Raw genomic sequence first — 15,601 nt, forward strand, 5'->3', positions numbered from 1 at the left:
TTCTACTTTTAGGATATTTTCCTGACCCCCAAAGAAACCCATCCCCATAGGCAGCCCATGCCCAGCCCCTGGCCCCTCCCATGGGACAGCCACTAGTCTACTTCCTATAGATGGGCCCGCTCCGGGCCTTCCGTGTCAACAGGGTCATACAGTAGGTGGGCCTCCGGACCTGGCTTCTTTCACTTAGTCCATGTTTTTGAGGTTCACCCACGTTGTAGTATGTAAGTCATTCATTCTCTGTGGCTGAGTAAGATCGCAGGGTGTGGAAAGTTATTGGACATGGGGTGTGCCATATCTCTCAGCTGCCATTCATCATGCTGCCGTCCACATTCACGTACACGGGTCAGCGTGGACTTCTGTTTTCGTGTCTTTTGGGCCATTGATTTCTGGGTCACGCGGTAACTGTTGAACAGGTGAGGCGCTAGAGTCGCGTTTCCTTCCCCTCCCAAACCTCCGAGCGAAGGAAGCGTGTTAGTTTGCGTGGATGTCTCGGACTTTCAGGTCCAAGTCCCTTCGCTGTGCAAACGCCATCAATGTTTTCATAGCATCCATGAGGAGAATTTCATCTGGAGGCACCACAGGACGGGCACGAGGGAGCCGTCGCGGGGGGCGTTGTGGGTTTGAGGCCTTAGCGGTGATGGCATGGCGCTCGATCTCAGGCACTGCGGGAGCCCGAGGGTCCCTGACCTCGTTCGTGTGCCTGTGGCGCAGCGTGTGCAGCCGGGGCGGGCTCGGTCCCTCCCTCGGGACAGCGAGACGTGGTCTGCGGGTGTGTGCCTGCTTCTGAGCAGCTTTGGGCACTCGCTCCTCTGAAGCATTGTGTTTCCAGAACTCTCCACGCTGCCAGGATTCGCTCTCTTAGAAACTAGGAAGTCCTGTGCAGAGTGTCACCTGAAACCAGGATGGATGTGCTTTTGGCAATGAACCCATTTCTTGTTCTCTGATCTGAGTCAGTATTCACTGACTTTTGAGAATTAACTTACTGTTGGGCTAAAGCTTAGCTCAAGGATTAAAGGAGTGCGTCTCCCAGCAGTAAACCACTTGCTACGCTACGCTTTCCACGGAAGGACCCGTTGCCATGGCACCTCGAGGTTGTGTAAGGATGCGTGTTCCCCGTCTTCCCCGACACTTGGTTCCTTCTTACCGTGGACAGAGGGTTGGCAGAGATGTCGAGAACAAAGCCAGGGGAAAGACGACCAGGGATTGGTCTACAACATATATGTCGCTTTAACGTAATCGTCTTTAGTATTTCGCATCAGTTGTCTCTCTCTTCACCCTCAGCCGTTGTGAGGGAGGGCCGATGGCAATGCTAGACAAGGGAGCAGGCTCAGAGAAGGAAGGGACCAAGCGCCCAAGCCCATCGAGTCCTGGAGCTTCCCCGAGCTGCCCTTCCTGTCCCTGTGAAGTGGGCTCGCTAGGGAGTCAGAGCATTGTCGGGATCGAGTCGTGTGTGTGCACGTGCTGAAGAAACCGGAAACACTGAAAATGTGAGCTTTTTTTTTTGTAAAAACTTAATGTATTACCCAAGGGGTAGACACTCTGGGTAGAATAAAAGTTCCACGAGTCAGCATCCAGAACACGTCCTAAGCACAGAGAACCACTGACTGTTTTGTCTCGTAAAAGCGGGCTCATGCTGGACACGTGTCTGTTGACCTTGTGTGTGATAAACATCGGTTCGTCACTGCACATACTTCCCCATCGCCAGCCTGCCTGGCCCTCCTACCTCTTTCTCTTCCAATTTCAGTGTCTACCCTGAGAAGAATTTTTAAAATGTATATATTTTATTGATTTTTTTACAGAGAGGAAGGGAGAGCAATAGAGAGTTAGAAACATCGATCAGCTGCCTCCTGCACACCTCCTACTGGGGATGTGCCCACAACCAAGGTACATGCCCTTGACTGGAATCGAACCTGGGACCTTTCAGTTCGCAGGCCGATGCTCTATCCACTGAGCCAAACCAGTTAGGGCCTGAGAAGAATTTCTAGAAGGAGCAGAATTGCCCAGGCTTCCTTTTAATATTTTATAGTCATTTCCTGTGTCTTCCCTTGTAATGGCTCCTAACTTTCTAGTCCGTTTATGCTAGACTCGGCCTCCGGCAAAGCAGCAGCTCCTAGCTTGCAAGCAGAGGCGAACTCACCGTCTGGCTGAGTCAAGACACAAAGAATCCATTGAGTGTAAAGGAAGCCCTCCACGCTGGGGAGCCCTCGAGGTGGACATTTACTGTCGCCAATGACAACCGCCAACCACACCAGGTGGGAAGGGGAGTTCTCGGGCCCCGTGGCCAGCGCTGGCCACTGCCCGCTGCCCCTCGGCCTCCGGTGTCCTGGGTCCCGGGCCTCCTGGGTCTGCGTCCCGCCGTTCCTGCGGGAGCTCTGGCCGCGGGTCCTCAGATGCACCTTAGGAAGGCGGCCCAGGCTCCCTGCCCCCCCCCCCCCCCGGCTTCCGTTCCCGGCTCTCTAATCCATATTATGCCCCCCCCCCCTTTTTTTTTTTATAGTGTAACATTTTTATATTTAGAATCAGGCAGCTGGACTCGGTTTAGACGATCCCGGTTTTGTGGGCAACATCCAAAGCATCAGAGTCAGAAGCCAGGCGAACATATGCCTGCTTCTCTCTCCGTCAGGCCTGATCCAGGTGGTGACCTTGGCCTTGGCCACATCCATGGCACAGAGCTTCTTCACAGCCTGTCTGATCTGCTGCTTGTTGGCCTTGACATCCACGAGGAACACAGTGTCTGGTTGTCTCCCGTCTCCGTCCTGGCTGACTTGGGGCCCGGGGATTTGAGGGCGCAATGGTCAGGCCTGTCTCCCCCGGGGGGCGCTCTTCCGAGGACGTGTGGGCCTCTGGAGCCTCCGTGTCTTGGGCGTGGGAAGGTTTAACGTGCGGATCTTGGTTTTGTGGCTGTGACCCCCTCAGCGCTGCTTTCTTTCCTTCGAGCCTTTGCTTTGGCTTCGGGGGGGCTTCCTTCTTCGCCTCGTAAAAAGGACGGCATGTGTCCCTTCTGCAGTCGGAACGTCTTCCCCCCTCGGCTGTTTCCTCCCGCAGGGGCCATCCGCTGGGTCGACTTCTGTGGTGTCGGAGCTAGCGAGGCCCTTCCGAGCGCGGAGACACGTGGGAGGGAGAGTGGGCCCCCCCAGCTGCCCGGTTCGCTCGGGCACTTGGCTCCGTGGGCAGGCGGGGAAGGGCCGGTCTGTAACGCAGGCGAACCCTTCGCCGCAGGGGAGACGGGCAGGGGGGAGGCTGAGGAGGGCGAGCCCGAGCTCCTGGGCCGTGGGCCTTGTCCCTCATCCCTGCGCCATGGGGCTGGCCGGCCTGCGCCCTGCACGCCAGGGTCTCATGGATAAAATGAGGAGCTCGAGGACGCATCTTGGTATTTGCTGTGTGAAAGGGACGGAGTGGGGAAGGCTTTTCAGTAAGTGTCTTAGGTAGAGCTGGGCGAGCTCTTGGAAATAAATCCGTTTTGATCCCCCTGAAGCATCACAGCCAAAAATAAATGTCAGGTGGCCACATAGTTACTCACGGGGAAACGGGACGAGAAAGAGGACCAAGAAGTGGGGTGGGAAGAAGCCCTTCTTAAACTTCATAAACGAAATCGCGGTTCAGCATACCAATCCAAGACTCCAATAAGCTAGACATAAAAAGTAAACCAATGGGCCCTGGCTGGTTTGGCTCAGTGCATAGAGTGTCGGCTTGTGGACTGAAGGGTCCCGGGTCGATTCAGGGGCACATGCCCAGGTTGCAGGCTCAATCCCCATAGGGGGCATGCGGGAGGCAGCCAATCAGTGATTCTCTCTCATCATTGATGTTTCTATCTCTCTCCCTCTCCCTTCCTCTCTGAAATCAATAAAATTTTAAAAAAAGCACAACCCTTAAAAAAAAAAAAAGTAAACCAAATGCAAAAGGTGGTCAATAAAATGAACAGGAATGAAAATCTGTAGGTAAGAAATAGTGAAGGATAGATAAAAAAGACAGGTCTTTTTATAGATAAATAGATAAATGAATAACCAATAGATACAGATAGATAAAAGATAAGGAAAAAGCAGTAGTTCAAAGACTGTTTAAAAATATATATAGCTTCACCCACCACCCCAAAAATGCAAAATCAAGCAATGAGACACGACTTCTGACGGATGAAGAGTTAATCTGGTTTCTGTTTTGTTAATGAGAGTTCTGGCACGCTTGTGCTGAGATGGGTATTCCTGTGTTTTGCTGGTAAGGGCGTAAAGAGCTACAGGCCTTTGGAAAGCGAGTTGGCCACGTTTACCAGAGGCCTTAACAGGGGTCCTCAAACTTTTTAAACAGGGGGCCAGTTCACTGTCCCTCAGACCGTTGGAGGGCCGGACTGTAGTTTAAAAAAAAAACTATGAACAAATTCCTATGCGCACTGCGGGCCCGGGACGCGTCGGCTGCGAAGCAGGACAGGCAGCGGCACCCGGCGGGCCGGATCCATGTCCTCGGGGGGCCGCGTGTGGCCCGCGGGCCGTAGTTTGAGGACGCCTGCTTAAGATGTTTGTTCCTTGAACCCAGAAATCCTGTATCTGGGAATTTATTCTAAAGACAGAACCCAAAAATCGGAAAGAAAAATAAAGCTTGATGCCTCCAATACTTCCTCATTACATGACTTACATTGAACAAACAAACAAAAAAGCCTAAATATACCGTGATGCGGCAGAAACATGATGACGGTACGTCAGTATGACGGCTGGGGCGTGTGCATTGTGGTGTGGACGTGGAAGAGGCTCTCCCTGAAGGTTGAGGAAGGACACTGGCATTGATCTAATAGAAGAGCTCACCTCTATTTAAAAGTAAAAAGTCTCCGCAGCGGCTTTTCTGGCAAAGAGGAAAAAGCTGTGCGCTCACCAGAGACCGAGAGAAAACAGCCCAATGTCAGTGGCGGTTACAGGCACTAACATTGCTGCATTTTAGAACCTTACAACTTCTCACCCCCCGCCCCAAACATTTGTTTTTATTCATTTCAGAGAGAGGAAGGGAGAGGGAGAGAGATAGAAAGAACATCAATTGGCTGCCTCCTGCACGCCCCCTGCTGGGGATCAAGCCCGCAACCCAGGCATGTGCCCTGACCTGAATCGAACCGTGACCTCCTGGTTCGCAGGTCGACTCACCCACTGAGCCATGCTTATATAATGAATGTGAAATACTGTTATAATGGGGGAGATTACCTTTAAAAATACCCATGCCTTAGTGAGTGTCATTTCCGTTCCTTCTACCAGATCTGTATTTTAACAGGAAATTCTTAGTGTTAAAGGGAGAAAAACGTTGGCCCCATTCCCCGGGCGACATCCGAGCCCCCCTGCTGGGGCTGAAGTAGGTATTTTGCTTTCCTTTTCCTTTCTCTCATGTCCTGCAGGTGCACCGCCTCCCGCCGTTTCCGTGTTGGTGGGAGAGGGTTCTGGCTTGGCCCCGCCCGCTGTGCGGCGGGTTGAGAGGGGGATCGTGCGGATTTATCTGCGTGGCCTTTGCAGGGAGGAGAAATGGTTACGTCCTCCGCCCTGGGCGTATAGTGAGGAAGAAGCCCAGGATGTCAGCTCAGGCTGTCACTTTGGTAGACGGTTCCTGACAATCAGAGTGATCGGTATGGAAATGAAATATATCAGGGGATCTGGAGTCAGTATTTATTGACACGTATTCATCCTGGAAGAAGTGGGAGGAGTTCTGGGGCCTGGAAGTATTCCTCGGGAAGGGCTGTGGGTTCAGGGGGCATGGTGCTCCCCCACATCACACAGGGCGGCTCTCAGCATCCCGGGGCTCCCTTTTGGAAGTCCAGGGCAATGGTGTGAGTCAAGCTGTCACAATAAGTAAGAACCAATGAATTTTTTTTAATGATTTGGATCTTTTTTTTTTAATATATTTTTATTGATTTCAGAGAGTAAAGCAGAGGGAGGGAGAGAGAGAAACATCAATGATGAGAGAGAATCATTGATCGGCTGACTCCTGAACGCCCCCCACTGGGATGGAGCCTGCACCCACGGCATGTGCCCTGACTGGGAATTGAACTGGTGGCCTCTTGGTTCACAGGTCGATGCTCCACCCCTGAGCCACACCGGCCGGGCCCAATGAATTTTTAACTGAATGGCCGACCGGGTAGCTCCGTGGACAGGCGATGGATGAATACAATTACCGGCGAATTAATGCGCGCTCGCTTGAATCCCAGAATAGCTGTCCCCGCGTCTGCCTCAGAAGCCGAGGCTCATTGCTCAGACCCAGCGCCCTCTCCCTGAGCTGTGATTGAAGTCTGGAAGCAGGAGCACGCAGGCCCGCCTCGTCCTAGCACGGCTGTCATTAATGAAACTTTTCAGGAACAGCCAGTCCGCGTGACCCCAGAGGCATCCATCCTTCATCCCTGAGCGCTGCAGTGTCTGCGGTCTGCCTCCAGGCCCCCGTCCCCCCGCCTCCCCCAGAAACAAGGGTGCTGTAAGTCAGCTTATTTTGGGCCTCACACCAGCAGCTCTGGCCTCCATCAATGATTCATGTCCGGAAAGCATTTAAGTGCATTTGTTTTCTAATAACTCTCTCTCCGGGTCCATTAGGCATGAATCAAGTCAGGGAAATGGCCCGGGCCCGCTGGCATCTCTTTATGAAAATCAAAGAAATAGAAGATTTAAAATCTAGCCGTATCGATCGCCCAGCTTCCCCACACCCTTCCCAGGAAACCAGGGCTGGCACAGCAGGTCTCAGAACTAACTCCAGGGTCAGCGGGAGGAGGATGGCAAGGGACCAGCCGTGCGAAGGGAGCCGGTCCCTGGGGCAGACACAGGAGAGACAGAAAAGCCGCTGCGTGTCCCCTCACCTCGCTGCTCTGCGTGGACCCTCAGGCCCCACCCGCTCCGTGGGCTCCGCGGAGTAGACCCGTGCCGGCTGAGTGCTGCCTCCAAGCTCCAGTCCCTGGCATGCACCCCAGGGGATGGGTGCCATGTGCCCGCCCACGGGTCAGAGGTCAGCATCTGCCCAGCAGAACCTGTGGGTACCCCGACCGCTCTGAACTCTCCCACCACCTCCCGGGGGCTGACTGTTGTCAGGGGCTCCTGGGACAGAAGAGGAAGCTGTCAGGGGCCTGCCTAAGGCCAGAGCGCCTACATGCCCCTTCCCCACCTGATAGACCTACGGGGACAGCGACCCCCATTGGGTTTCCAACCTGCACAGGTGTGTTTGGGTGGAGGGCCACCGCCCGCGTGACAGTAATGGTGACGGAGATCAAGTCCACGATTCTGATTCAAGTCCAGCCTGTCCCCTTCGGCACGGGGAAGGTCTCGTTTCCTGGACGCGCTCATTGGCAGCGGACATGTGGGCACTTCCCCCGGAGATGAATTGTCTTCATAGCATCCCCGGTTTGGGCTCCATGACGGTGGGTTTTTGTCAGGACTTCAGAAACATTGGGGAAACTTCCACGCTTGAACGTAACGTAAACATTTATTCCCACCGAGTATCTTATGAAATAGTTCATGCGCTCATGGCTGGTGCATATGCGGCTGCCAGCCGGCTCCCCGAGACTGCAGACCGCACACACGGAGTCAGCTCTCTGCACCCCACGCCCTCGCGACCCCGTGACCCTGCGACCCCGTGACTGTGGGAGAGCTGGACTGGGGTTGGGGGAGGGGGCAGTCTGTCCTGAAGGAGGGTGTGACGGGGCCTGGAAGAAGGACCGTCGCTCAGGAACTTGTGGTCAGCGCAACAGTGAGAAATGGGACTGAGCTGGTAGACCAAGGCCAAGGTCACGCCAAGTGTGGCTGCCTCGGCGTCCGTTTCACAAGCCGCGTACAAGTGCCGAGCTTGAGTCCCAGACGTGCCTCACTATTTGACCTTCGCCTGTGACCTTGTCTGAACCTCAGTTTCCCCGTCGATGAAACGGGTAACCATCCTCCCACCGTGGGGCCTGCCAGTTCATGGGGTCACATGCGTAAATCACTCCGTTTCCTGACCTGGCCGCACTGGCAACTGTTGGGAGCACGCGGTGTCTCACTCTTCCATCTTTAATAAATATATTTTATTGATTTCTTACGGAGAGGAAGGGAGCGGGATAGAGAGTTAGAAACATCGATGAGAGAGAGACATCGATCAGCTGCCTCCTGCACGCCCCTTACTGGGGATGTGCCCGCAACCAAGGTACATGCCCTTGACCGGAATCGAACCCGGGACCCTTCAGTCCGCAGGCTGACGCTCTATCCACTGAGCCAAACCAGTTAGGGCTCGCTCTTCCATCTTTAGATGCAAAAGCCAGCACAGGCCTTCAGGGAGCCCCCCCCTCCCCCCGTCTAGTCCCTGTCCCCCCCCATCCCCCCGCTGGCTGTCCTCCCGGCGGGACAGGGGTGCGGGCTGTCATTTCCTCCGAGGTCTCCCTCATTAGACAGAAGAGCCCCTTAGAAGCTGGTTTTCTCTCTCAGCTGCTCAGAACCAACTCGCCCATAGAAACGAAGACGCCTCCGTTTCCATCGCCCTAAAATAGAGCGAGACGGGCTCGGTGGCTGGAGGACAGGGTGAGAGCGCTGAGTGGAATCTCAGACGCCGACAAGGCGCGGTTGCTTTCATGGGCGCCTTGTCCTTCAGGGGTGTCGGCCAGGGCTGCCCCATAAAACTTTAAACCAGCCAGTCGCGAGCAGGTTCCTGCCAGGCCCCGGGGCGATGTTTAACCGGGGACTGTTAGAGCTGGTCCCACGGACGGTCGGGGCTGAGGACACGTTCTCGGTTCTGTTCCGGGCCGTGGGTCATTCCGCCTCCAGCGCCAAAGTGCACCCCGCCTGTCAGGGCTCAGTGCGGAGTGGCCGCCTCGGGCTCCACAAGCGCTCGGCCTGCCTTTGTCAGCAAGGAAACACCAAACCTCCAGGGAGGCTTAACGGGCTTCTTGGGAGCCAAGTTGGGGGGCTGGTCCCGGACCCCAATCTCCAGGAGCTGAGCGGGCTCAGTTTACTTTATACCTGAGACCCCTTGGGGAGACCCCGCTGGTCCTCCAGATGCCGTGTGCCCTGGAGCGTGGCAGCGGGTGGGGTGACCGGTCGGGGGGTACGCAGTGGCACCCCCCAGTCCAGGGGCTTTGGGAGGTGGAGCCCCAGGTCACCCCGTGACCTCACCCAGAGCAGGTGTGAGCTCAGGGCGGTCTTGCCAGGAGGAGCGGCGTTTGAGCTGAGCTGGGGGGTGAGGGGAAGGGTGGGAGGTGAAGGTGTTGGGGAGCGTGCGTTCAGGAAGAGATGGCAGCTGGAGGGACCCCAGAAATGCGGACACTCCCCCTGGCGAGAGGAGCTGGCAGGGCCGAGTGCGGGGAGCCCAGGGGCCGGGCCGCTTCTCGGTGGCGGAGCTGTGGGCCGGCCTCGCCGCTCAGCTCTCGGGGTGTCAGCCCCCTCCCGGTGACAGCGGTGCCCGCCCCTCAGGGTGCCAGGGCAGCTGAAGGGGCTCTTGTTCTGGAAAGGCTGCCGCCGTGCCCATCACTGAGAAGGCTCAACAAGGACCAGCCAACGCACGAGGCATTTCATCGCGGAGGCTTTTTTAAGTCGTTCTTCTTCTTTTCGCCCCTGGACTGGACAGCACGTAGCGCCCAGCGGGCGGGGCTCAGAGGCTGAGCATGGGCCCAGGAGCCAGAGGTCCCTGGTTCAACCGGGCTGTGGGCTCGATCCCAGGAGGGGGTGCGGGGGGCAGCCCGTCGATTATGGTTCTCCCTCCCCTGTTCCTCTCCTTTCCTCTCTAAGAGTCGCTGAAACGCCCCTTAGGACAGAAAACACAGGTCACGGCCCTGACGTCTCCTATTGGCTTGTCTCTAGACGCTCCGGAGGCCGGCTCTCCTTCTGGAGGACCCGCGCGGGCGTGGCTGTTCCGAGAGGGCGCCTCCGCCATGGACCTCGTGGGGCTGCTGAAGTCGCAGTTCCTGTGCCACCTCGTCTTCTGCTACGTGTTCATCGCCTCAGGGCTCATCGTGAACGCCCTGCAGCTCCTCACGCTCGTGCTCTGGCCCATCGACAAGCAGCTCTTCCGCAGGCTCAACTGCCGGCTGTCCTACTGCGTCTCCAGCCGTAAGCGCCTGCCCCTCTCTCCTCTCCCCTCTCTCCTCTCTCCTCTCTCTCCTCTCTCCTCTCTCCTCTCTCCTCTCTCCTCTCTCCTCTCTCCCCTCTCCTCTCTCCTCTCTCCCCTCTCTCCTCTCTCCTCTCTCTCCTCTCTCCTCTCTCCTCTCTCCTCCCTCTCTCCCCTCTCTCCTCTCTCCCCTCTCTCCTCTCTCCTCTCTCCTCTCTCTCCCCTTTCTCCTCTCTCTCTCCTCTCTCTCCCCTCTCGGCCTCTCCCTGCCTCCCTCTGCGGCCAGCTGTGCAGATCAGGTTCTTACGGGCTCACTGGGCTCGCACTGCGTGCTACGCTACACGTGTATTTGCTTCCGTTTGTCTAGATGTGGCTTGAAGTTGTCTATTTTTGTCCTCGCTCTTAACATATTGGTTTTTGAATGAGTGACGCCAGTAGCACACCCTTCAGCAGGCACAGAGGTGTCCTACGAAGAGTCAAGGTGCGTTCTGTGTTTCTTTAGATTTCCTCCCAGGAGGCATCGGTGTTAATGATGCCTTAGTTGTCCCTACAGAAATGCATGTATGTGGAAACATATGGGTCTTGGGTGTGTATGTGGGTGCAGGCGAGTGTCTGGTGTGTATAGATAGATGGTGCAAACACATATTTGAAAAGCTAAACAGCAATTTAATATATTGTTCTCTTTCTTGCTTCTTTTCTTAAACTTTATATTTTGAAACTAGAGGCCCAGTGCATGAAATTCGTGCACAGATAGGGTCCCTAGGCCTGGCCAGTGATCAGGACCTTCCGGCTGCCGGCCAGGGCCTTCCTTCCCCAGCTGCCAGCTGGCCCTCCCTTCGTTCTGTGCCACCCCCTGGTGGTCAGCGCACGTCATAGTGAGCAATCGAACTCCCGGTCTCCAGATCGAACTCCTGAGGGGACCCTTTGCACATTAGCCTTTTCTATCTATAGGTGATTGTAGATTTTCATACAGTTGTAAGAAATAATACCAAGAGATCCCATGTGCCCTTCAGCCAGTTTCCCCCGATGATAACGTCTTCAATACCACAGTATAGTATCCCAACAAGAAAATTAACATTCACACAACCCACCAACCGTATTCAGATTTCCCTGTTTTATATGCATTCCTGTGTGTGCGTGTGTGCATGTATGTGCACGCTCATGCTTGATTATACTGGAGTATTAAAACATGACTAATTCAAGTAGCCTGAATTTCAAAAATGAACATGAAAAAGACGGATCAGAATAATGAGGAGTCTAGCGATGGGTTTTATAGTTGATGGACCTTAAATCTTTACCTGTTCTCCCCAGTAGAAAATGCAGTTTATCAGTAGCAAATATATATGGGTGTGTATGTATTTGAAAATATGAGCTCTTCCAAATTAAGCCATTTAAAAATCTCTGCAACCTTAGATTATGCCAAGAATTGCTATCATTCTGAAACCCTTTAGATGAAGCCATCCAATCTGAATTTGAATCGAGACAATAAAAGCTGCGTCCAGTGTCCAGATGGATTACTATGGACCCAATCCATTATTTTTAAACCTCAAGACACTCACTTGTGAGGGGAAAGAATGATAGGAACATCCTTATTCTCTTTTAAAAATATATATATATTTTTTTATTGATTTCAAAGAGGAAGGGAGAGGGAGAGAGAGAAACATCAGTGATGAGAGAGGATGCCCTAGCCGGTTTGGCTCAGTGGATAGAGCGTCGTCCTGTGGACTGGAAGGTCCCGGGTTTGATTCTGGGTCAGGGCACATGCCCAGGTTGTGGGCTCGGTCCCCAGAGGGGGGCATGCAGGAGGCAGCCAATCCATGATTCTCTCTCATCGTTGATGTTTCTATCTCTCTCCCTCTCCCTTCCTCTCTGACATCAATACAAATATATTAGGAAAAAATGGCCCATTGGCCACAGGTCCCTGTCACAGGCTCCCGGTACTCGGGCGTCTCCGTGGAGTAGGACAGGGACGGCCCGTCAGAGCAGGCAGAGGCGGCGACGCCCGCTCCGAATCATCCCTGCCGAGGGAAGGGTTGGCATAATCAAGAGAAGGAGGCGGTTGTGTCTTACCTGGCAATTTCAGAGTCTTCCCGAGCTCCGGCGTAGGCGTCTGTTTAAACGAAGGCAAACCCACAGAGCTGAGCTGACGGCACCGTCATTGAAACCTGCACTCACGTCACGCGCACACGCCTCGAAGGCCCTCAGTCTGCGGTTTGAAAGGCTCTATATCTGCACTGTCTCCCCATCCAGATGTCAAACACGTGGTTAAGGTCGGGGTCCTATCTGCAGTCAGGACGCAAGAGGTGGGGTTCTGGCCGGGAGTGCCCGCGCGCCGTGCCGTGCTTCGGGAAGTGGTGGATACACACCAGGTCACCCTCCGTGACACCAGGCAGGCATGTCCGTGTTCTGGAGGCCCTCTAGCCCCCCGCTCCTGCTGGGAGTTGAGGAGGGTAACAAATCCAGAAAACGAAGTGTGGCTCATCCATCGCACGTTAGGTGACGCATCGTCCCAAACGCAACTCCAGAACTCACCCTCCGAGACTCGGGCACGTCCCTGCAGAGGGCAATGGAGGGCCGCAGTCCTTCTGCCCCAAGGCCCGGGCACAGCCCCCCGCACGTCCGGGGGGGGGGGGGGCCTGCACGGCGCCGTGCCGCTGCCCAGAAGGCCCTGCCACGCGGTGGGCTCTCCCGCTGCCCGAGGAGGGAAGGGCAGGCCCTGGGAAGGCTGTGGTAGAAGTGGGGGCGCTGCACCCGGGCTGATGTAGGGGCGCCTAACTGCAGTGAGTCTGTCCCATTAGGAGCTCGCCCACTGCTTTCCCGGGTCCTCCCTGGCCGGTGCCCCCGCCTGTGTTAGCCGGCGGAACCCCCTCCCCCCTCTCTCCTCTCCTCTGTAGTCGGTGCATTTCCTTATATGTCCCCGAGCGTCCCATAAGGACAAGGCGACGACGGGGTGGACGCGGGGCTGGGCGCTGACCGTTAGGAGATGCGCTGTGAGCGGGGCGTCGGCGTGGCCGCCCCTCTGCTGCTCCCGCTCCCCCGCCTCCCTCGAGGTTGAGATGGGATCTGCTGGGGGTGTGCGTTCCGGTGTCTGAACGGTGCGAGCGCTTGGGCAGCCAGCAGCCTGTGTTCGTGGAGGTTTTCAGGAGCGGGGCCGAATACACCTCCTGGAGACGCGGCCGCACAGCCTTGCCCTCGCAGAGCCGGGTCAGCACCATTTGCGTTAGGCGTTTGGGAAGAGCCTGCTGCTGTGCCCGGGGGGCCCGAGGCCCAGGGCCATGAGGACAGCGCTTCTCGTCCCAAGTGAGAACCGACTCGTGAACGGCACGTGAAAGCACCTTCGATCGGGGCGGCGGGGTGGCTGAAGGGTTGCTTCACTCCATCCTGCCTAGACGTGTGGGCACAAAGGCTGACGGGCTGGCTTAGCACGGAAGGAGGTGGGCAGGGCAGCCAGCCTCCGCAGGGAGGAGGGGCAGGCGGGCAGGGCAGCGAGCCTCCGCAGGGAGGAGGGGCAGGCGGGCAGGGAGGAGGGGCAGGCGGGCACAGAGGCCTGGGAGGGGTCCATGGCCTCTCCCTGGGGCAGAGGTGCTTTTAATCTCTAGGGAAAGGCGGCAGGATTGGCCCGACGGTTTCCCTTCCCCTCGGACACTGTGGGCTTAAAAATATATCGGCCCAGCCAGCGTGGCTCAGTGGTTGAGTGTCAGTCTGTGAACCAGGAGGTCATGGGTTCATTTCCTGGTCAGGGCTTGATCCTCAGTAGGAGCCGTGCAGGTGGCAGCCAGTCAATGACTCTCTCTCATTGATGTTTCTCTCTCTATCTCCCTCTCCCTTCCTCTCTGAAATCAATAAATATATATATATTTAAAACACACACACACACACACAAAATCAAAACACAAATTCGCCCTCTGTGCCAACACTTTGTTGTTTATTTAGGGGCTGAAAGTCCTGGGAGTGAGGTCTGATCACATCGCTGTGACTAGCTCGGCTCACCCAGAGACGGGCTGGCCAAGTGGCTGGGGGCCTGGGGGTGGGAAGCACATCGATGGCCACACGGTCTCATCAGTTGCAGCTGATTCAGTGAGAGCGACAGGTGAGGGCGCTGGGCCTTGGAAACGTTTGTGAAAAGAGTGACAGGTGTGGCACACCATGCTGTGTATTGTGAACTAGAGGCCCGGTGCACAAACTTCGTGCACGGGTGTGTGTGTGTCCCTCAGCCCAGCCTGCACCACCTCCAATCTGGGACCCCTCAAGGGATGCCTGACTACCCGTTTAGGCCTGATCCCAAACAGGCAGTCGGACATCGTCTCACAATCCAGGACTGCTGGCTCCCAACTGCTCACCTGCCTGCCTGCCTTATTGCCCCTAACTGCTTCTGCCTGCCAGCCTGATCACCCCCTAACCACTCCCCTGCCAGCCTGATGGACGACTAACTGCTCCCCTGCTGGCCCAATTGCCCCTAACTGCCCTCCCCTGCCAGGCTGGTCACCCCTAACTGCCCTTTCCTGCTGGTCTGGTCCCCCGCAACTGCCCTCCCCTGCAGGCCTGATCGCCCCTAACTGCCCTCCCCTGCAGGCCTGATCGCCCCTAACTGCCCTCCCTTGCAGGCCCAGTCATCCCTAACTGCCCTCCCTTGCAGGCCTGGTCACCCCTAACTGCCCTCTCCTGCTGGCCATCTTGTGGCAGCCGTCTTATATCTACATGGGGGTGGCCATCTTGTGTGTTGGAGTGATGGTCAATTTGCATATTACCCTTTTCTTAGATAGGATAAGAACCCGTTTATGCTTCTCAAACATCTGTGTATGTACATATGCAAGTAAATTCTTGACTCCTAGTCGAAGGTACACGTGGGATCGTTCACACAGGAATGGCCTTCTCCGTTCCTCCATACCAGGGAGCTTCACCGCTCAGCTTCCAGTGCTGTGGGCGCATCGCGACGCGGCGGGCTTAGGGGAACGCTGTCTGAGGGCGACTTGCCTTGCACAGGGCAGCGTAGCTGTTAGCAAGGTTTATACGTAAGCTAGGAGCCCTGCACACGAATCCATGCGCCAGTAGCTCGCTGCCGCCCTCCTGTACTCCCTCCACCCCCACCGCCCCCCTCATAGCTTGCTGCTCTGCCCCCTCCTGTAGCTCTCCGCCGCCCGCTTGTAACTAGCTGCCCCACCCTCCTGCTGATCCGTGATCCGGTTGTTACACGGTAATATTTGCATATTACCTCTTTATTACAAAGGATTACTTCTCAGCCAAGGTCCCGTTTGTTGTTTTAGGTATTAAATTTCATCTGTGACTTGAGTTGCCACTTTCAAGTTAGGTTATAAGTTTGACTTTGGTGTCTTGTGACTTCCTAAGACAATGTGTGTGGTCTTCGGAGTGTGTGTGGGGGGGGAAGGCGGGAAGGGGGAGGAGAGGGGAGGGGAGGGGAGGGGGTCCCCAGGAGGCAAAGGAGAGGGGCCGTTAGGGTATCGGAAGGAGAGGTTCTCATTTATGTTTCTTTTATCATACAGATGGTACGATAAAGGGAACTGGATATCGTTTATCAATTACATAAAACATTTTTACGTGTGCAAAATTTGCACATGCCTAAAGGTGC

General features: G+C 55.6%; 1 protein-coding gene across 1 annotated transcript in view; it reads left to right on the forward strand.

Annotated features, from left to right (window-relative positions):
- The window catches only part of AGPAT4 (1-acylglycerol-3-phosphate O-acyltransferase 4), a 65,744-nt gene that overhangs the window by 13,134 nt on the left and 37,009 nt on the right, over positions 1-15,601 (forward strand). Inside the window, exon 2 of the mRNA XM_080665524.1 lies at positions 9,768-10,016. Within this exon, the coding sequence (XP_080521650.1) occupies positions 9,839-10,016 (178 nt within the window). The 5' untranslated portion in view covers positions 9,768-9,838. The remainder of the gene's footprint in view (positions 1-9,767; positions 10,017-15,601) is intronic.

This window comes from Plecotus auritus (assembly GCF_963455305.1).
Source record: "Plecotus auritus genome assembly, chromosome: 4".
Lineage (NCBI taxonomy): Eukaryota > Metazoa > Chordata > Mammalia > Chiroptera > Vespertilionidae > Plecotus > Plecotus auritus.